Source organism: Lolium perenne, chromosome 1 (assembly GCF_019359855.2).
Source record: "Lolium perenne isolate Kyuss_39 chromosome 1, Kyuss_2.0, whole genome shotgun sequence".
Taxonomy (NCBI): Eukaryota; Viridiplantae; Streptophyta; class Magnoliopsida; order Poales; family Poaceae; genus Lolium; species Lolium perenne.
Genome location: NC_067244.2, coordinates 202,126,823 through 202,150,213, shown reverse-complemented (window position 1 = coordinate 202,150,213; position 23,391 = coordinate 202,126,823). Strand labels below are relative to the sequence as shown.

At 42.9% G+C, this 23,391-nt stretch overlaps 1 protein-coding gene across 1 annotated transcript; it reads left to right on the top strand.

The window, feature by feature from the left end:
- Positions 1-13,155: 13,155 nt before the first annotated feature.
- On the top strand, positions 13,156-14,079 carry LOC127312732 (uncharacterized). Its single transcript, XM_051343313.2, has one exon. The coding sequence runs from the start codon at positions 13,317-13,319 to the stop codon at positions 13,842-13,844; it is 528 nt and encodes a 175-aa protein (XP_051199273.1). The 5' UTR covers positions 13,156-13,316; the 3' UTR covers positions 13,845-14,079.
- The last annotated feature ends 9,312 nt before the right edge of the window (positions 14,080-23,391 follow it).

The window sequence follows — 23,391 nt, the reverse complement described above, 5'->3', positions numbered from 1 at the left end:
CTAGTAACGAAATATTCTCGAATCGGACGAAATCAACGCCCAAGTTCCTATTTTCACCGGAAGCATCCAGAACACCGGGAAGGACCAGAGGGGGCAGCGGGCCCCCAGACCATAGGCCGGCGCGGCCCGGGCCCTGGCCGCGCCGCCCTATGGTGTCGTCGCCCTTCGACCCTCATGCGCCGCCTCTTCGCCTATATAATGCCCCTGGATCGAAAACCCCGATACGTTCGACGAAAACCACGAAACCTTCCGAGCCGCCGCCATCGCGAGGCCAAGATGCGGGGGACAGGAGTCTCTGTTCCGCACGCTGCCGGACGGGGAAGTGCCCCGGAAGGCTTCTCCATCGACACCGCTGCCATCTCCACCGCCATCTTCATCACCGCTTTGCTCCCATGAGGAGGAGTAGTTCTCCATCGAGGCTCGGGGCTGTGCGGTAGCTATGTGGTTCATCTCTCTCCTATGTGCTTCAATACAATAATCTCATGAGCTGCCTTACATGATTGAGATTCATATGATGATGCTTGTAATCTAGATGTCATTATGCTAGTCAAGTGAGTTTTACTTATGTGATCTCCGGAGACTCCTTGTCCCACGTGTGTAAAGGTGACAGTGTGTGCACCGTGTGGGTCTCTTAGGCTATATTTCACAGAATACTTATTCACTGATGAATGGCATAGTGAGGTGCTTATTTATATCTCTTTATGATTGCAATGTGTTTGTATCACAATTTATCTATGTGCTACTCTAGTGATGTTATTAAAGTAGTTCTATTCCTCCTGCACGATGTAATGGTGACAGTGTGTGCATCCGTGTTAGTACTTGGCATAGGCTATGATTATGATCTCTTGTAGATTATGAAGTTAACTATTGCTATGATAGTATTGATGTGATCTATTCCTCCTACATATGCATGAAGGTGACAGTGTGCATGCTATGTTAGTACTTGGTTTAGTCTTTTGATCTATCTTACACTATAAGGTTACTTAAATATGAACAAATTGTGGAGCTTGTTAACTCCGGCATTGAGGGTTCGTGTAATCCTACGCAATGCGTTCATCATCCAACAAGAGTGTAGAGTATGCATTTATCTGTTCTGTTATGTGATCAATGTTGAGAGTGTCCGCTAGTGAAAGTCTAATCCCTAGGCCTTGTTCCTAAATACTGCTATCGCTGCTTGTTTACTGTTTCTTGTGTTACTATCTTTGCAATACTACCACCATCAACTACACGCCCGACCAAGCTATTTTTACACTTGATTACTTTCTTTGCTCATACATATTTATACCACCTGTATTTCACTATCTCTTCGCCGAACTAGTGCACCTATTAGGTGTGTTGGGGACACAAGAGACTTCTTGCTTTGTGGTTGCAGGGTTGCATGAGAGGGATATCTTTGACCTCTTCCTCCCTGAGTTCGATAAACCTTGGGTGATCCACTTAAGGGAAAACTTGTTGCTGTTCTACAAACCTCTGCTCTTGGAGGCCCAACACTGTCTACAGGAAAAGGAGGGGGAAGTAGACATCAGGACCCACCTGTGTTTTTGGCCCGGCCCACTGTCTTGTTGGGCCGGCCCACTATCTTGTTGGGCCGGCCCACTTGCTATATGGTGGACCCCACATACTAAATGGGCTGGCCCTTTAACAGGAAAGTGGGACCCACCGGTGCTTTTGGCCCGGCCCACTGGCTTGTTGGGCCAGCCCATTTGATCAAATGTGGACCCCACGTACTAAATGGGCCGGCCCGATAGCAGGAAAGTGGGACCCACATGCTTATTGGGCCGGCCCAATAACTTCTTGGGCCGGCCCAGTTGCTTTAATGTGGACCCCACTTTGTAAATGGGCCGGCCCGATACCAGGAAAGTGGGTCCCACATGTCTTGTGGGCCGGCCCTTTTGCCTGTTGACCGGTCAAACGAGTGCATTCGGCCCGGCCCACATACTTAGTGGGCCGGCCCATTAAAGTTTTGACCAGTCAACCTTAGAGGTTAGGCCCGGCCCACGTAACTAATTGACCAGCCCAGCTATATAGTTGACCGGTCAAACTAAGTCAGCTGGCCCGGCCCGCAAACTTAATGGGCCGACCCGCTTAAGACGTGGCAGGCCTCGTGTGGGCCTACCATCTACCACGGGGTTTCAGCCGGTTAACGCCGTTAATCGCGATTAACGGCGTCGCCACGTGTCGGTTGCATGACGTCGCAATCAACGGGCTCCCGGAAACACTTGGGCAACGGTCCGATTTTCCGTGGCGGAAGGGCGGCCATGCGCGACGGACCGAAAAAATCGTCGTAGGACTTTGCCTGACGCAGTTTCCACAACAGAACCCATATCGTCGGGTTAGGCCCATAGGCGACGAAAAATACCCCTTAGCGGATGATTTTGAGACGTTGTCTATCAGAACTTTTCTTGTAGTGAACTATGCAGATATTAAACTAATCCTTGAAGAACAAGGAGCAACCATAACGGATCGGATCTACTAAATAATGATCAAGCGGGGTGCCGCCCCTACGCCTAAGATAGGCGTAAGGGCGGCTAGATGTCTAAGGGTTGCACGACGATAGCATATGATACGAAGAACAATGCTAACCCTAACACATCTAAGATAACTACGTTGCTCGCCATCAAAAAGGCTTCAGTACGAGCAACGCATGAACAACGAATAAACTTATAGTGCCTAGATCGCAAGATGCGATCTAGGCAGCATGATGCTTACCCGGAAGAAACCCTCGAGACAAGGGAGTTGGCGATGCGCCTAGATTGGTTTGTGGTGAACGTGATTGTTGTTTATTCCATAAACCCTAGATACATATTTATAGTCCGTAGACTTTCTAACGTGGGAATAATCCCAACCGTGCACGAGACAAACTCTAACTAATCGATACGTATCCTACTATATTACAGATACACGGGCCAACTAGCCCAAACTTTGCATATAAGTCCGATTCACATATATTCTTCCATATATAATCTTCAAGCCCATCTTGATCACAGCCCGCCTCTGACTCGGTCAAATTCTGGTGATAACACTTATTCATATGCTTGCAAGACATTAGACGACATTCCACCGAGTGGGCCCAGAGTATATCTATCCGTCATCGGGATGGACAAATCCCACTGTTGATCCATATGCCTCAACTCATACTTTCCGGATACTTAATCCCACCTTTATAACCACCCATTTACGCAGTGGCGTTTGATGTAATCAAAGTACCTTTCCGGTATAAGTGATTTACATGATCTCATGGTCATAAGGACTAGGTAACTATGTATCGAAAGCTTACAGCAAATAACTTAATGACGTGATCTTATGCTATGCTTAATTGGGTCTGTCCATTACATCATTCATACAATGATATAACCTTGTTATTAATAACATCCAATGTTCATGATTATGAAACTAATCATCCATTAATCAACAAGCTAGTTAAGAGGCATACTAGGGACTCTTTGTTGTTTACATATCACACATGTATCAATGTTTCGGTTAATACAATTATAGCATGATATATAAACATTTATCATAAACATAAAGATATATAATAACCACTTTTATTATTGCCTCTTGGGCATATCTCCTTCAATTTTGTCATGAATTTGTCCAGAACTTGCTGACTGATTGGTGAACAAAAGGAAGTTGATTAGTAACTTAATAATTTTTTGGGAGTCTCTGTTTCCTCTTCATTCTTCCTTCATCACTGTATAAAATCTAGAAAGAATAGCGTAATAAGAAACGGGAAGAATTTTCCAAGAAATTTTGCTTGATTTGTTGCATAATTGGTAGTCTCAACTCTCAATCTTGAATGAGCTTCGGGCAATTTGGCAAAGAAAATTGTTTTCCTTTTTTCCGGAGTCTCGTCACTCCTTCCCTTTTCCTTGAATAATGTACTATAAAATATTAAAATCTAGCCTAATCAGAAAGGGAAAGAACTCTTCAAGATTTTTCTTCCAAGCAGCTCCCAAACAGGATTCCTTCATAGTTTGCTAAAAAGCTGGGGGGGGAGGGGGGGGGGGGGGGGGTGGCCCCCCTGGCTTACACTAAGCTACACCCCTATCTTTACGTAAGAAAATTTTAATTATGTGTTCAGTTATCCTTTGTGGATGTACAAACCATTTACATTCAAGTCAACGGGAGTGCCCATTTGGCATATAACCTTAATTTACACTTAAAATTTGGTGTATAACCGCCAAAAACGTATATTCAAACCCTTCTAATGGAAGCCGTATAAAGTTTACACATAAACTTCTAAAATACATTTGATGTATAACCTTTACACAGGTATAAAGGGTTCGAAATCGCCACTCGAATTAGAAGAGGATAATAGAATATAAAGGGTTCTAATTTTATGAACCAGATGAACACTCCCGATTTCATTAAGAAACCGCCACAAAGTTTATACGTGCTTTAAAAAAAATGCAGATAAGCAAATCCAAAACCACTAATCCATCCGATCCTAAATAATTATCACAGATTTAGATAAAAAGTAGATTAAATGTGGCATAGATTCATTGAACCTATGACAAATATTTAGAACCTAAGAAGGTTTTTTTTGGTTGCAACACTATTGTCCAAAAGACACGCGCACTGCGACTAAAACTGAAACCATCAGTTCCACAAGAAGACCATCGGTGCGAGGATCACGAACTTCAATCTTTCAACTCCATGTTCAAGTTTTGTTTTTTTCCTAGGGTTTTCTAGAATAGAGCCCAAAGACATAATCATAACATTGGTAAGTTTGATCATTAAATTTGTCAACAAAATCTGAGTATGCCACAAAAGTTTAGAGTGAATTTTGTACTTACACGCATAGGTGTGGATGAGTCACCGTCCGTTGTGCTTTGAGATTCGCATAAAAAGAGATAGAGAAATCATGATGATTACGAATCTCGAGAAATAAATGAACGGCGACAAAAATACCCACACTCATATGTGTAAGTACAAAAGCCCCCTATGGTGTATACTATCTCACATTATTTTCACCAAATTGGTGGTCAAAGTTTTGAAGTAGGTGGAAGCCTAATAAACCAATACGGAGATAGCATAGAGGAAGGAATACAAAGAATGAAAATGATATGAAAAAAAGAGAAAACCACTTTTGAGCTTGGGGGCATGTGCTCCTGGTACCTGAGAAAAACATCTCTATATGTCAAAAATATCTGGACAAAATTTGGCACGTACATGTATATGTTGGCATGATATGTACGCGCGTCAAGTTTGCTACAAATTAAGTGTAAAAAAGATTAAAAAATGTCTCATGAAAAGCTTTTTTAGCACTAGAATTTGTCATTTTTGCACACGATCCAAAAGGTGACGGTTTTCCGTGAAACGAACATATAATATCGAGATGTACGATATCATTTAAAAAACGGGAGCATATGCCCCCAGATGAAAAACGTCTCATCAAAAAAATGTGCACCAGGGTAAAATAAAAATAAAAATATGTGCACTGTATAAATTTGGATGAGGAATAAGGACGTCACAGTGCGCGGCGCTCCAAGAGTAGTAGCTGAGCAGACGGGTGGGTAGCCATGGGCAACAAAGCACGAGCTCAAGCCGACAGCCGCAACGGCACGCGATCTTTCTTCGTCGGTACATGTCGTCGCATTCAGCTATCAGCACGAGTGCCGGTGGCGGGTTCCGGCCGCGGGGCGCACGGAGCAGCTTTCCAACCCGACGCCCCAAGCGCCTGCGCCCAAAAGCGCCGCCCAAACTGGTCGGTCCGCGACACCGTGGCAGCGTGGCTGATGATACTCTAGGTACGGCGCCAATCGTGCCGAAACGTACGATTGCGGGCGCCCAATCAGTATATTCAGCGCTCAGCAGGAGTACCTCAGTACAGAGTACAGTACACCGTACGTAGCCGCTGGGCGAAGAGACCTGCGTTTTTTCATTACAAATTTAACCCTAGCCGATATTATTATCTATTTTAAGATAATCTAGCTTTCTAAAATAGCTTATATTTTGAAATGGAGGCGGTATAAAACTAGGGGACTGCTGAGCGTCCCTGGGATAAAATCCCCCGATTTTTCGGGTCCTCAGCTGTCAAATGGGACGATTTGTACAGTCATCCCGGGTCCCGGGTCAACATCAAGCACAACCCACCAAAAAAAAGGAAAACAAAACACCCACACGGTAACCTGGCATCGCCGTCCTGCCCGTACCCTTGCCGCCCCATACTGCTACCCCGTAGGCAGCACCATCATCCTCATCGGCAGAATCTCCGACGATGTGTTTGAAGCAGTGATGCCCTTTACGACATCGCGGCGGTAGGGAGGAGCGCAGCTTGAAGCACAGACGCTCGCCCTTTGCAGCTGCAAATTGAAGTGGCCGCCCTTTGCCGCTTGTGATTCGCCTTTGCAGCAGACGACAGTTGAAGTTTTGTAGCGCCAACTACCTAGCATGGCAATATCAGTGGCCTAGCTTGTACCACCGACGGTGTGCCTACAAAGCATTTTCAGCAAACACTTGCAGCTTCTCGTCGCCAGATTTGCATCAAAAGGGAGATTTGCATAAAAAAATAAGGATTTCTGCTACAACCATTCTCTGAATTTGCTTCAAAAGGGAGATTTGCATAAAAAAGGATTTTCTCCTACACCATTTTCTGAAGATGCATCAAAAGATGGGACTTTTTGCTACAAACATTCCAAGGATTTGCAACTCATAAAAACACAAAAATACATCATACGAAGAAGAAACTTGCTACAAGGTTCCCTTGAATTGCATCAAAGGGAGAAATAATTTGCTACAGAGCTTACAAAGAAGTTTGCACCACACGAAGAAAAAAACATGCGACATAAGAAGAAGAAAATTGCGACAAATGTTCTGCAAATTTGCCCCGACCGCCACTGTTAGTAGCATTGATGCGATGCTACGTTGTTTCCCCTTCTGGTCCCCGCAGGAACGCCTCCCCCATGGAAACGCGACAACGCAACGGCTGCGTGGAACCCCAGGGAAGCGCAGCAACGGCGAAGTCTGGCGCGGCCGCCCCACGGCAGAGGCGGTGGATTCCGGCGCGGAGCCGATGAATTCAGACAATGGGCCAGCAGATTCTAGCTCGAGGGCCAGCGGAATTCAGCCTTGGGGCTGATGTCGTCGTTCGGTGCTGTGTGAGAGAGTTGAGAGAGCGATGAACAAGAAATTAGGAAGAACAAGCGGATGAGAGGCACCGTGGAAAAGGATAAGGCGTGTGGTGGGCCTGGTGGTTTTCTTCCACCCGGGAGGACGCATGGCGTACGGAGAAGACATAGGAAGAAACCATAAAACTATGAACCCTATTGTAAAAAGAAAGAACAGGTTGGTCAGTGCCAACTCAACATGACGCTGAAGCAGGTCGGCGTCATTCGTTGGCGCCAATGTGCGCAATTTTAACTCTATTTTCAAATGCGCCGTACTCAATCAAATTCTAAAATAATTTTAAGAATTAGTCAAAAAGAAAAAAGTACTCCCTCAGTCCCGAAAGCTTATTTAGATACGGTACTATGGTCTATGGAGCTATTTTTTACTACATAGATACGCCCATATCTAAAAAACTCGTTGAGCAGATTTTTTTTTTGGACAGAGGAAGAGGGATTATGTGATCTGCTTTGCACAGACACGCGTCGATTATTGGGGGAGCTCCGGGCCGTGGGAGGGCGGCTGCGGCCGGCGCTCGCGGGTGTGTGCCCGAGCAGCTTTTCGCGTGTCTCCTTGCAGGCAGGCAAATTCCTGACTCAACTTTTTTTGTGTGTCTCCCATCCTGCGGTTCTGCCTGCCTGGATGGATTGCTGGCTTTGAAGTCCGGTCTGGGGACTGGCATGACATGATCACCGCTGGCCGCTAGCAGTACGTTCTGTTTGACATGCTGCACGTTTTCTAGACAGGGAAATTCAAGGATCGCAGAGAAATTCGCTCAGCAAACGAGCCAAACTTCCCTCGATCTGAACGGTGAAAGAGCTGATGAGACAAAACTCCCCAGCCTACTAATTTCCAGCGAATCGTCAAAATGGAGTCCGGAATTAATGTCAAGCGCGCGCTTCATGTGGCGCCATTCTCGATAGCAGGAATGTTCTCCAGCGAATCGTAAAACAGATACTATTGGGCACGAGCACGGGGTTTATTCTCCATCGATCGTTGGCGCAGGCACGGATGGCCGGCGGCGACAGGCTTCCTCGCAGCTTCCTTGCCTGAGAAACCAAGTTCGTAATCGGTTTACTAGACCCCACGAATGAGCACGATTTCCCGCTAGCTAATTATGGCTCTTTTCGTGTCTTGGCTGCTGAATCGCCCGTGAAAAACTAGTGAGAGATTCCCCCAAAAGGCATCTTTAGACACGGCAAACAAAGGAGTTGCCAAAGGAAAGGAGCTCAACAGCAACCTGCAAGCGAAATGAACAGAGCTAATTGCATGGGACATACACGAAGTTGTCCTCGACGTGCAAACACACCCATGAACTTGCAAAATGGGGGCAGACGGTACACGAAGTTGTAAATCGGGTGCAAACAGCCCCAAACAGTCCGAATTGCACTGTTTGGAGGGACACGCTGGCAGTTGGTTTATTTGCAAAAAACTCCCCGGATTCATCAGGATTCACAGAAGCAGGGCTGCCAGTTGGTTTAGTCGCGCGACGCGCCGCGCTGCGTCTTTCTCGGCACGAACAGGGGTTCTTTCTCCGACACGATCACGGAGTGACGGCGGCGCCGCCACCGATCCATTAGCGCCGCCATGCCGCCGCACATACGACCGCTGTTCCTGCAAGAAGGTCCGGACTACGGTACGGCTTGTTCCTCCCCCTTCTTCCTCCTCTGCTGTTGGTCTGTTCTTCGTTTTCCGCCATGGCCGTGCGAGCTCGTTTCGTCGGATCGAAGTAGGGTTTCATTGAGATGGTTAAGGTGATGAATTAGACAAGGTTTTTCCCGTAGTTGGTGGAAGGAATTACTCATCTGTCGCGCAATCTCAGTTCATCTCGGCAAGGTCAACAACAATTGTGAAGTGGCAGAAGAATATGGACAAGCTCCTAGCAGACAGTCCTGGAGCTTATGCTTGGGTAGAAGAGCTTGTACCCAACACTTGGTGCAAGGCATTTTTCAGTGAATTTTCCAAGTGTGACATGCTACTGAACAACCACTGTGAAGTGTTCAACAGATACATACTAGAAGCAAGAGAAATGCCCATGCTATCAATGCTAGAGAATGTGTTCTACAAGATTATGCACAGGAATATGAGCAAGCAGAAAGATGTTGAGAAATGGAGTGGGACAATTTGTCCAAAAATAAAGAAAAAACTAGACAAACTCATTGAGTTTAGCAAGAACTGCATTGTCCTACCAGCTGGTGGAGGGGAATACAGAGTTTCATCACTAGAGCTGGAAAAAGATTATGTAGTTGATTTGAAAGCAAGAACTTGTGACTGCAAAAGATGGCAACTATCTGGTATTCCATGCCACCATGTCCTTGCTTGTTGTAGAGCTGATAGAATTAATCCAGATTCACTTGTGCATAGTTGCTACAGCATAGAGACATACAAGAAGGCATATGCACACAATTTGCATCCATTGAGAGGAAGAGCATTTTGGGAAAAAGTGGATGGAGTGTTAGTGCATCCTCCTTTGTATACAAAAGTCATGGGAAGGCCAAAGAAAAATAGGAAGAAAGCTCCAGAGGAGAAAATTAAGCAAGGTGTACCAACACTTAGCAGACATGGCCTCACTATGCATTGCTCTATATGTGGAAAACCAAATCACAACAAAAAGGGACATGATAATTGGATTCTAAGCCAGATGGCAGAGCAAGAGGAAAGAAGAGTTGAAGCAGATGATGCAGAGGGTGCAGGCCAAGAAGAGGAACATGTAGATGACCCAAGTATTCTTGAACACATAATTCCTCAACACCCAGTGCCACAATTGGATCCAGTACACTGCCCTTCTAGCATGATTTTCAGGCTTGGCCAAGAGGTACTGAAATTATAGGATTTTATTACTTACTGCACTAAATTTGTTACAATTTTATACTTATTGCACTGAATGTGTTTATCTTGCAGCAAAGAATACATGACCTGCCACCAAGAACAGTTCAGCCTTTACCTGAAAGTGCATTTGTTGCTGGTGCAAGAGAAGAAATCCCACAACCAGGAGCAAGACTAACAACTGCCAGCCTGAGAGGAAGAGCAAGTGTTGCAGCAACCAGAAGAGGGGCCAGAGGAAGGAGCACATCTAGAAGTAGTGGAACAAAAAGAGCAGCTGCCAATTCTTCATCAAGGAAAAGAGTGGCAACAGATGTTGCTACAACATCTGCTACATCAGCTGCACCACCTAGAGGATCATCAAGAAGAAGGAACTATAGAACAGGGCCAGGAAGTGCTTACTGGTTGCTGGTTGGTGATGAACAACAAGGAAGAAATGTTGTGCCAGATTTGAATGAAGTGTTGCCAGAGGAGGAAGAAATACCCATTTCACAAAATGCACCTACCCATGGGAATGTCTAGAGGAGCTCCAACATATTTTCCTTGTAAAAATGCATGTAATCCTGACAATTCTTGTGTGACAATGTTGCCAGGAATTCTGCCATTTTTTGTCCTATTGTTGTGAACACAATTCAGCATTGCAATACAATGATCAAAATGACAAGTACTCTTGCTCTTATTTATTCAAATTCCATATAACAACATGGATTACATAGCTACATTGAGTATATCAATTGTCAAACAAATCCCCTTGTCAACAGGGCAACAACCACATACACCAGAACACACACAACACCTAAGACAACAATGCTAGCTTCCTTCTTCTCCCTCCACTTCATATCTGCTTTGTGATCCCTCAACAGCTTCTTCTTCTCCAACTTCATCCTCTGCATCTCACATTCCAGATCAGCAACAACATTCTCCAGCCTCAGATTTTCTGCTGCAACTTTCCTCATCACACAAGAAGAACTACAGAGGCAAAAGCTCTGCTTGTGCCCATCAATATGGCCAGCATTCTTCGATTTCTCCACAGCTACCTGAAATGCAGTACAAACACAGCAATTTCAGTGTTTGTGTCCTCTAATTTGCAAAAAATTCAGAGGAAATTCATTCAAAACCTTGCTGCAGCATACCTTGCCATCCCAGAGCACCTCTGCGGTTGCTCGCCACTCTTCGCCCGCGCCATTGCTCGAGCTTGCTCCGCCACGCCGGGGGCCTGCCCCAGCTTCTTCCTCCATTCGCCCTCGCCGCTGCTGGAACTGCCTCGCCCGCGCCGTCACCGGTCCGCCGTGCCGCCGTCGCCGTGCAGTCGAGGAAGAAAACGATTTGGGAAATAGGGTTCGGCAGGAATATTCTTCGTATATTCCCTTCCCGCCCGGCCGTGAAAAATAGGGGCAGTTTTATTAAGTCAAGAAAATCCAGGGGGCGATTCACAAAAAAGCCTAACCCACGCCACTGTCCATTCGCCAGCGTGTCAAGCCAAATGGCAAGTTCTGATTGGTTCTGGGGCTTTTTGAACCCGACTAACAACTTCGTGTACCACCTGCCCCCATTTTGCAAGTTCATGGGTGTGTTTGCACGTCGAGGACAACTTCGTGTATGTCCCATGCAATTAGCTCAAATGAACATGATGCATGGTGCCCTTTTTGTCTTGCGTGTGCTGGATATGGTACATGACAAAAATGCTACTTGCACCCCGCGGCATGTCTGGTTAATGTATACCGCCTCTCTCTCTGGTTAAAGGCTCACATACATTTCAAGATCATCGATTAGATTTTGAGTTAGTATGTCATGAAAACTATGTCATTTGAAACTCTTCATTCGAATATGAAGCCACACCCCATTTGAGATGCTGGAACCAGAAACAGAGGAACAATTATTCACAAGAAATGAGATGTCATGTATCCTCAATTCCTACATAAAACCAAATTACGAGTTGTTTAGGTATTGGGAGGATTCCGTGTGGCGTCATTTGATTCGTATGACTAATCATATATGATATTTTCCCTATGGATTACTTTTTACCATGTTTCGTAGAAAATTTGGCCCCCATTTAAACCTCTTGCAAACTATACTTGTTTTCCCGTGACATCAAACGTACCATAATACTATAGGATTGAAATGAAATGTGGCACTGAAGCTGTTTGTTTACCTACTCCTCCTCTTCTATAATCATGTGAACCAAAGGCCCAGAGAGACTCGTTTGGATTCCACACAAGAGCGCGAATTTTGTATACGCAAAGAGATGAAAACACGGGGTAATACCTCATGTTTATTTTATGCCAAGATTCCCTTTCATTTCTCCTAAACATTCAACATAATTTTTTCTATAGGAAACATGCCCCGAAAATTCATGTTTTCCTATGTTTCAAACAAGGTCTCAATGATATATTTGTGTCATACCACTCATATTTTGTTTGTCGGGCTAATGATCCAGATATATGAACCAACCTTATAAACCGGAAGGCATGGCGTTGATTTGCAATAATTAAGGCTGCTCAGAGTTGTTTGTTCGCTCACTAGGTACTACACTTTGATTAACTATTAAAATGATATTTGAATTTGGTTGATACTTTCTTAGTGGCAGTTTAAAAAAATATTGGAATCTTATTGAACTTTATAATGACCGTCAAGAGTTTAACCTTCTTAGTTGCAATATAAAAACATATTTGAATTTAATTGATACTTTTTAATGATCGGCAAGAAGATTCCACTAAAAACCCCTTACCAGAACAAAATAAATCACTACTAGGAGTAAAACATCACATTTAGGGTGCTTAGCAAAAAAATGGAGTTTGAAATTTACATATTTAAGATTTATGATCTGTGTTGTTCATGTGATCTTTATGCATATTGTTTCTTGTATTTTCCAGTAGTGTTAGTATTTATTTTAGCGAAGATGGCATTAATATGTTGGCAAACAATGGAATATCTTTTTCAAACTTGACAAATGTAAAGTTAGGTCTTCTCCTAAAATTATCGGGTATCTATTAGATAGACCCAACTTCTCCCTACATTGACGAGTAATTGTGTTTTCAAAACCATAGCGCCTACTGCCTTTTGTATTAAAAACCCACCAAAAAATGATCTCAAGTCTAGAGAATGTTCAATGTGTGCAATTGTGCATGTACCCGTTGCATTGGCTGTTTCAAAATTTCAATACACCATGCACCAAAGTAGATGCGCCTCAGTCCAACAGAGCTCTATATATGCACAAGACAGGCCGGGCCGACCCAAGCCACACCCTTCATCATAACTGTCTCACCGTGAGCCAAACGAGACCGAGCCAGCACGCGCGCGCCTCCTCCTCCTCCCGCTGATCCGCTCTCGCCCACGAAGCAGAGCACCAGCAGCCAGCCGCCGGCCAAGAGTAGAAGGAGGCGGCAATGGGGAACAGCCTGCGGTGCTGCCTGGCGTGCATGCTCCCCTGCGGCGCCCTGGACGTGGTCCGCGTCGTCCACCTGAGCGGTCACGTGGACGAGTTCACCTGCCCGCTCATCGCCTCCGACGTGCTCGCCGCGCACCCCAGCCACGCGCTCACCGCCGCGGGCTCCGCCGGCGCCGCCAGGAGGATCGTCATCGTGTCGCCCGACTCCGAGCTCCGGCGCGGCCGCATCTACTTCCTCATCCCCACCACCACGGCGCCCGAGCTGAAGCGGCCGAAGCAGCACGGCGCGTGCCCGGCGGCCAAGACCAAGAGGCGCCACGGTCACAGCCACTGCCACCGCAAGGGGGGCGGCGGCGGGAGCGCGGTGGCCGCGGCGTCGAGCACGGCGGAGCAGGACAACTACCTGAGGGAGCTGCTGTCCGAGAAGCGGGAGACGAGCCACCGGCGGCGGCGCAGCAGCAGCGCCCGCGCCGGCGTGTGGCGGCCGCGGCTGGAGAGCATAGCAGAGGAGGAGCCCTCGGACTAGCAAGCACCACGGGCTTTCATTTCCTTTTGCTTCTCGTCTTTTCTTCTGCTAGCTTAATTCTTCGACCTTCTGTTTGTGAATATGACGAAATGACCGATCGATGAGGAGGCTTTTTGGTTCTCCGCCAGCTCGATCTCCTGAATCCTCCTGATGTGATTGTAAGCATGTTCATTTTGGGGCTTGTATTTTGGCTCAGAAGTCGATGGGAAAATGGAAAAAAATATTGAGATCGTAAGATCTGGTTTTGTACAACTGGGGTCTGATTTGTTTAACGCGTGCTATTCGGCGTTGTACTACAGTTTTTGTCATGAACGCTGGGCTGATGACCCAGACAGGGGTTAAAGCGTAAAACCCACACAGGGAACAACTTGAATTTTCACCTCTGAACTAGTCTAGCTAGCATCTCCAGCAGCTTGTCTACATGGGTGTAAATCAGATATTGCCAACAACATCTTGAAATAATACTTTTTAGTTCAATTTTTCTTGTTCAAACTCTTCTCTTTAATTAATCTATTGTGGCAAAGTTTTTGCCACCGTTTAAAAAAAATACAACAACATGAGTAGCTTAATCAAAGCATAGTCTAAATGTTTACGTTGTCTAAATAGCACTAACACTGCCCACATTTAGACACTAACCACAATATCCAATGAGGCAAAGACCAATGGCTAGCTCTAAAGTCTTGCACGTCGGAGAGAAAATATAGACGTTCTACATATACCCAAGCTGTAAAAATGAGTCTAAATATTCACAACCATGCATAGTTCTATATATTAAACACACTATTTGGAATTATAGCTCGCCAGGTCATCGTTCATTCACATATGAACACTACCACATTATTAAATATGTTAGACAAACAACAACTTGTACTATCAGGGGCTAAGAAAACGAGCATGTAGATGGGAGTGGTGTTTTCGCACATGGGATCATCTGATCCTTTATTTTGAAATGCATTTTACATACATTTTGAAACATCAAAAAAATTGAAACAAAAAAATTCACACGCACATATTCACGTGCTACACGTCCATAAAGTTGTTTCATGAAAATTCGACTTGTCATGTGGCGTGTGTAAAAAAAGATAAAATTCGGTGCTAAAAATAAGGCATGTCACAACATAAATTTTCTCTTTTTTTATATAGACCACAAAAAATATTGGTTTTTCTCAAAACTTGACGATTGTGGAGATGTACATGTAGAATTTTTAGTAAAATTTCTTTCACACTTCGAATTTTTTTTTGGGTAGAGAGAGCATAGACACCCAGGAGAAAAATTGAATTTTCGCATGTAGATCGTCCATGTCGGAAGAGTAGCAGCAGACAATTAGAACAACAGTCGCTCACAACAACGATGAGACCAAAAGAAATCCGATCTAAACTTCAACACAGAGTTGCGACATGCAAAACCCTAACCTAGCTCTGATACCATGTTTGATAAACAATAACTTGTATTATCAGGGGTCAAAACCCACAATATATAGTACAAAAACTTGAAGCGCAAGGACAATAAGCCTAGAAAAATATGGAATCATAGAGACCTAGACAAATACTAATACTCCTTAACGCAATTAAGAGTGAAAGCAACCAAATAGATGGTATATGGAACTTCGGGGGAAATTCAACTATGAACAGTAAAGTGCAACTCTATACTTCATCAAAAGTACCTCTTGCGGTAACTTCGAAATGAAAATTGTTCCATTGTTCGTCGACTCTTTTATTTGTGAAACATACTACTACCTTCTGTATCCTCCATTATTCATCACCTCTTTTATTTGGGAAAATATTACTACCTTCTTTTGTTGATTGCCTGAAGATCTTCCCATGTCTACCACGATATTCCCTGTGCAATAACTTTTTTTAAGGAAAACAGTAGGAGAGACCCCATAGCGAGTATTTTCTTAAATAACAAATCAAATTCGCGTGTGCGAGGACTTGAACCTGGGTGGATGGATCGTACATCCACTCCTCTAACCAAGTGAGCTAGGCTCACTGCTTCTTTTGCAGTAACTTTGAAAAGAAAATTGTTGCACCGTTCATTACCTTTTTTTATTCAGGAAACATACTACTCCTTTTTTTTACAGTGGCTTCGGAGAAAATCCTCCATTATTCGCCGCCTCTTTTATTTGGAAAAATATTAGTACCTTCTTTTTTTATTCACCTCAGGACACCACGACGTCTAAAAATATTCCATTATTCATCTCGTCTTTTATTCAGAAAAAATCCGCATGTCTACCGTGGCGTAAAAAAAACTCTATTATTTTTTCCCTCTTTTATTTTGAAAAAAATAATATTATCTTCCGTAACGATTGAGACAAAGAAATCCTCTATTATCTGTCACCTCTTTTCTTCGGGAGAAATATTGCTACCTTTTTATTGTAGATTGTCTCATGATCACCACGTGGTGTCAAAACAAATTCTCCATTATTCGTCGCCTATCCTAGAAAAATCCCCATATCTACTATGAGTTAGAAAAAATTCTCAATTATTCCTCGCCTCGTTTATTTGGCAAAAATATCATTACCTTCTTTTGTTTATCTCCTCACTATCTCGATTGAAGTGGTTTGATGTAGCGCTTTGGGACTATAGTGTTTTTAAATTTTTATGCATTGTTCCTTCAAAACTTCGATCGGGAAAAGAATGCCGAACCGTTCGCCAGTAGTGGCTATTGCATTATTTTGTAAAAAATTGTAGGATCGTTCTGTCGCATCTTTTACCCAAGAAAAAAAATACTACTGCCTAGTTCTAAAAAGTATCTCACCATTTGTCGCCTCTTTTATCTAGAAAAAAAATACTAGTACCTTCTTCTAAAGTGATTTCAGCAAAAAAATACTCAATTATTTTCTCTTTTATTTGAAAAAAATTGCTACTCCTTACATTTTTTTTGCTTACCGCGTAAGAGCATCCCCACTCGTCTCCCCGACGAGGCCCCCGATCGACGTTTTTTCCATCCGGACGGCGTAATCCGGCCCAGTCGCGTCACCGGTTCCTCGTTTTCGTCCGGATTTGGCCCTAAATCCATCCAGCGAGCCCACGCCAACCCCGGTCCCCCGAGGCGCGCTCGGGGACTCCGGACGAGTGAAAAGCGGGGAAGGGCCCGCTCTGGCGGCGACTGGACACACGGACCCCACTCAAAATCTCTCCCACCCCTCGCATCTCTCTCGCCGCCGTCACCACCCCGCCGGCTTGTTGCCCAGATTCCGCCGCCCCTCCTCCCCCACCTGCCTATATTCCGCCGTCTTTCGACGACGGCCTATCTGGCTGCTCCTCCGCCGGCCTGTTTCCGATGACGGCCTACTCCTCGTCGTTTGCGGCTCGGGTTGCCTCGACCACGCCCGTCAGGTGTTCGTCCATTTGCCTCGCCGGCCATGGACTCGGACGAAGAGGAGGATGTAATATCCCAGGTTTAGAGGTTACAAAATGAGAGAACACCGAAGTGTGCATTGCATTCATGCATAGAAAATCTGGGGAATTTTTGCGCTTTCAAATAAAACTTACCACATTAACTGAAGTTTCACTTGACTTGCTGGAATTGAAGTAGATCATCAAGTCAAGCGCTATAAATTTCACTGTGATCTTTGTTAAAACCTTGTTTTGGGTAGAGATGATTTGATCTATGGGCTAGATCAAATAGTAGTAGAATTACAACAAGCAACACCTTAAGTAAGGATCAACTACAAGATCTTATAAAGGATCTCAACATGCCATTCCTTACAACAACACATGAATAATTATTCAATCCTAAATCAAAGAACTCAATTAATTAAGGAACTATTCTATACTTATCTTATCCATGTTTTGTACTAAATAAATGTTCCTACCATGAGTCACATGGTATATCTGTTCAACTACAATACTTGAACCCAATTCAAGAACACTCATATTCATTCATCATTAACTTTGGATCATTCCAACCTTTTTTCCCAACTCATTCCATTAAACCTAGAGAAAGTAGAGAATCATTAATATGCTTATAATATCCATTGGGTAGAACCTAGTTTAATATTCAACCTATCTGTGTGAGGTAAATCATTAATACTAATCAATGCTATAAGGAGTACAAGTCAAGTATTAAACCCTACTTGACCTAGCTCACACTTGATGGTAAACAAGAACCTATCCTTCTAGTAGATATAGAGAGGCAAGTGTTGTGATCATTACAACTTGGTAATGATCATAAACCCTAGAGAAACCTACCTATTCAGAAGAGCTCAACCTAAAGAGGTATACTCAAGTATATGGACCAATACTTGATCTTGGAGAGAGAACCATAATTAACTAATGAATTGTTATGAGACTAACACTTTGATCATTACAAATTGAGTGATGATCATAAACCCTAAGAGTTTAAGTGAGTGTGTTGAGATAAGGATTAAAGAAGAGAGATTAGTGAGGAATAAGTGGATCATGTCTAATGCATGATCTTACCTTATAAATTGAGATGCTAAGTTAAACCTCTATAAGTGATCCATCGATCTCATTCTTCACATGAAATGATAAGTAAATCATTAGTAGTTAACCAGACCAATACTCCTGCCTTGTGTAGTATTGATATGGTATTTAAACCCTGCCTATTCAAACACTTGATACAAACCTAGCTTATGCTCATATTTTAATTATAGTTGTGTATCATGGATCCCAAGTATAATCCATATACACTTATAAACTAAATGCCATTTGGTGAGTAGAGTGAAACAAACATTCAATTCTATTTGGTTTTCCAAGTACTTGCTTTGGGAACCAAATGAAATAGTATTTTTATCAAATAGAATCACCACAAGAGCAATTGAATTAACTATGAGGATTATAGGATTCATCCTAAATAATTTAAGTCAAAGCTTGATTGATGATTATAGAGGTTATATCACCACTCTTGTTAAACCCTAGCCATAATTAATTTTTATGTGAATAATCAATATGGTTAAGCACTTGCAAAATATAATATGTTCATCATTCACATGTTATCAATTTTAGATCTTTTAGAACAGAATTGATTTCTAAATTTAATAAGGTAATTGAGATGAACCCTAAAATTCATATCTATTTGCATTTTTAATTTGTGCTTTCCAACAACACAAATTTAATCAATTATAAAATGATTTTTTAACAACAAAACAATACAGTGAGCATTGTTATCAAGTTATATTGATAGTCAAATGTTTTAGAACCTGCAAAACAAAACAGAATTCAAATTTGAATTCAAATATCAAAACAGTAAATAAAAACAGAAAAAGGAAACAAAAATTTGAAATGAAAAAAAGAGGGAAACTTACCTGGACCGTGCAGCCCAGCACCTCTCCGGCCGAAGCCTAACACTAGCCCAAGTTTTAGCCCAGCCCACGAAGGAAAACAACCCAACACCACGTACCGTTTTCGGTTGCGTCAAAAATCGTGCGAGGCAGGACGTCTCCTTCTTCTTCTTCCCCGGCGTCGATAGCACGCCTGCGCCAGTAGGCCACGACCCCGGCGGCGATAAGGACGACCTGGACGTTGCAGGCCATCTCAGAACCGTGCCCAACTCCTCTCGCGTCCGTCCTATCCAACTACATCAAGATTCGCGCCCAGAACTAACGCCGCCATTGCCGTGCATCTCGGCCGGACGCCGCCGTCGCGTCGGCAAGCCTGATCGCTTCGAGCTCTATAAAACGACGGAGAGGATCACCGAGGAACCCTAATCCTTTCCCAAGCCTTCTCTAGCTCTCTCTGGCTCTCAAACTCACCCACTCATCCTTGCCAGTTCACCGGCATTGAGCATGGCGCCGTCGACTGGAGCCACCCCGGAGTCCACCGTCAGGTCTAGAAGGTGCGCCTGGCCGCGTAGATCATCCTGGAGGAGTAAAGCATCGGGGGAAGGCAGGTTGAGGAAGAATTTGCTCGTTCCCTTTCTCTCGGGTTCGCTGGGAAAGCATCAATCGCCGTCGTCTCCGGCGGTCATCGTCGTCGCCGACCACATCATCATCTTCCTGGTGAGCTTGAGCGTCTCCAGACCTATTGTTTGCATCATTTAGTGACTTGTAGCTCGGTTTCACCATTCGACCGGCCGGCGCCGCCGCAGATGTGCTCACCGGAGTAACTCCGGTGACCATTTGATGGTGCCGAGGGTACCTTTTCACTCGGAGTGAGGAGAGGATTCAAACGCGCTAGGTTTTCTAGCATCTGGGGGTCTCTGGTGCCTTTGCCATCGCTCACCGGAGCATCGCCGGCGTTCATCCCGGCGAGGTGACGTGGCCGGTGGGTCCCCTAGTCTTTTGACTTGGTCCACGCCAACGTGGCGGTGGACGTGGCCATGGCCCACTAGTCAGTCTCTGGGGTAGTAATAGACCGGGTATGTTTAGTATTTTCATTTAATTTCAAATTCTAGTAAAATACTGAAATTTTGTAATGTCATAGAAAATTCATTTCAACTCAGAAAAATATAAATAATATATGAAAATGCTCACAAAAATAAACTCTATTCAAATAAAATATAAAACAAAAATGTGTGTCAAAATAAAAATTCACTTATTTTTAATCTTATTAATTATGCCATTTCATTTATTTAAAATACAATTTGAATTCAATAATTAGTGAAGTTTCAAAATTAATTATTAGTTATTCAGTAACTAAGTAAAATGTTAAGATTAATTTCATTTACCATAATTGCATTAACTTAATTATTAGTGGTAATTCATAAACTCTAATTTGCAAATTACCATTTACCATTTTCTTTAGATAGTGATAACTCAAGAAAATATTAAAGGCCAATATTATTTTGGTAGCACAACAATTGTTTACTTAAACATCTTTAGTTAACAAGTTAATTATTTTAAAATCCTAATAACAATTATTAAACCCTGATTCTTAATTAAACCTAAATAAGAATCACTCTAATTATTAAATCTTGTGGAAACTAATAAAATGCTAAACCATTCTTAATTTTGATTCAAAGTAATTAGTTACCATACCTATATGTCCAATCATCATTTTAGGAGATGTACCATAATTTAGAAACCCTAGTTTCAATTTAGTAAGCCTTTGAGTCCATTATTTCATGTGATCATCTCAAAATTGTTTCAATTCTAAGACCCTAAGGATTTAACCCATGTGATCATTACACTTTAGTAGTAACTCTAAAACCCTAGTTACTTATCACATGTGATCATGAGAATTTCAACTTTACTTGTAGAACCTTGATAAGTAACCAATGAATGCATAATCATGATCCATCCACATAAAACCAATTCACATGAGCTTGTCATTTCATGTCCCTATTCCTAATTGAAACCTATATGATTCCCTAAGTGCCACCTAGGTATAAACCCTAGCTTGTTACCACATATTAGCACCATTGATCATCAATCCTATATATCATACCATTAGGATCAACCTCAACCATCAAACCCTAGTAGAACTATTATGATAAACCCTAGTACCAACCTTGTGTAGCAATTCACATCACATGCTCCTATTCAACTAAACCCTACTTAGGAAATGATAAGTCACTTAACTTAGAGGCCATTAGTGATTACTTAGTAAAGCAAATATGAGGCCATAGTAAACCCTAATAGCTAATTTATAGAACCATCTTGATAACCATCCTTTGATATGATGCTTAGAAGAAACCATAGCAATAAACCTACCAATACTTGCTATATAGAAACCCATTCCAAGTTAAGAACCCAACTAGTTCCTATTATAGTACTAAATGAACTCAATAGTAAACCCTAGAGTTACATAGCTCTTATGTATAGTAGTTCATATTCTTATTTAACTTGTTCTTCAAAAGTTATTCTTTTGAAGTACAAATGTCAATCAAACCTTAGAAGCCCTAATCCTTCTTTGAAATACTCATTAATTCTTAATTAACATGTTCTTCAAAAGTTATTCTTTTGAAGTATAGTATAAGTAATCATCAACCATGTTCTGTAGAACCTAAAATTGATAACTGTTCTTTACATATTATTCCATCACTATGCTGTTTGTGTATGATTGTTATGATGTCTTATATCATTTGGTTATGATGCTAATATAACCAAACCCTAATACGAACCTTGTTTGAGAACCATTATAAAAGTACAACCAACTCTAAAGAAGTCTTTACAACTCATAAAACCTAAATCATCGAGGTTAGGTTATGCTCGGGACGATTGCATCTCATACTATGCATTATAGCATCTTTGCCAGTTCTTTAAACATTGTCCTTACCGGACGATGATGGTATTTCAGAATTTGGAGTTATCACGTATCGAAGCTTTTGCCTGCATAATCTTGCAGTCAAGAAAGGCAAGTTCATCGCTTGCTCATGTCATTTGATTATTTGTATCAAACTATATGCAAAGTACTATACTTATCACTCATGCATTGAAAAGCAAAGTATTATTTTACAATTATGAATATGACTATGTGGTGGGCAATGGAACCATGGTATGTGTTGATATGGTGGAGGTTCCATTGCATGGGTACTACTCATCTAGGACTAAGTACCAATGCCGTCCAGTGATTCTAGCGCCGTACATATCGCGTTATCCATAAGATCTATAATGGCTCTGGGGAAGTCAGCTGTATCTTTTCCCTTCTGCACGCCAACGGATCTGTAGAGCCGGTGGGGTGCTGGAGGCACTGCCGCAATAGGTTGGGATAGCCTTTTAAATCCCCATCCATTAGTGATGATAAGCTCTACGATCTATGATGGATTGTCCGGAGTACACCATGAGTAAAGCCGTATTATCGGGGGAAGTCTACTGGAGGTGTACGATTGGACAAAAGGGTGGGTTTGCAGGGTCGCGGAGAAGGCAGTGATTGGCTTAGATCTTATACTGGGCCTCACACCAAAGGAAGTGTGGACGGGGACATACTCTCGGCCGGCAACAAAGTTAAGATCTCTTGTGGGGTAAAGTAACGCACCTCTGCAGAGGGTATCAAGAACTGTGACTGTCACTCCCTGTTCCGGGAAGGGAACTGCGAACGCGGCAGGAAAGGAACTCCACGAAGTTCTGTTCAACCTGTGAAGACTGACGGGCATAGTTTTCAGAATAAAATAAACCTTTTGAAGAAATGATTACAAAAACTTGCATTGGCCTATGACTTTCTGGTCTATGGCTGTAGCTAGTGCATGATACACCTATTTCCTAATATGAACTTGCTGAGTATGCTCGTACTCATTCTATCCCATTTGAACCCCCTTCTTAGATCAAGGCACCGAAGGAGAAACTACCGTGGAACTCGAAGACAAAGGAGTCAACTGCAACAAGATGAAGAATTCAATCAAAGAAGTCAATGGAGTCAACTTATGCATCAGCTATAATAAAAATCTAGACTAGTAATAGAAGGGAACCTTTCCCTAATCATAGCACCTAAGTAGCTAGATTTCTATAGCAAGCCAATTAGCTCTTAAACTTGAGTTAGCAATAAGGTAGACTACGAGTCGTTCTTCTGGAGCTTTATTTGAAGTTTTACCTCACTGTAAAGTAGGAGGTTGTGTGGATCTTATGTAAACAGCTCATGTGTACTTCTATAGACATACCTTGGACTCGCATATGTTTCTGTTGTACCACTCTGAGAGATGTAATAT

Bases quoted from the DNA above. Each gene is read 5' to 3' on its own strand.
- LOC127312732 (XM_051343313.2), top strand. From the start codon at position 13,317: ATGGGGAACAGCCTGCGGTGCTGCCTGGCGTGCATGCTCCCCTGCGGC.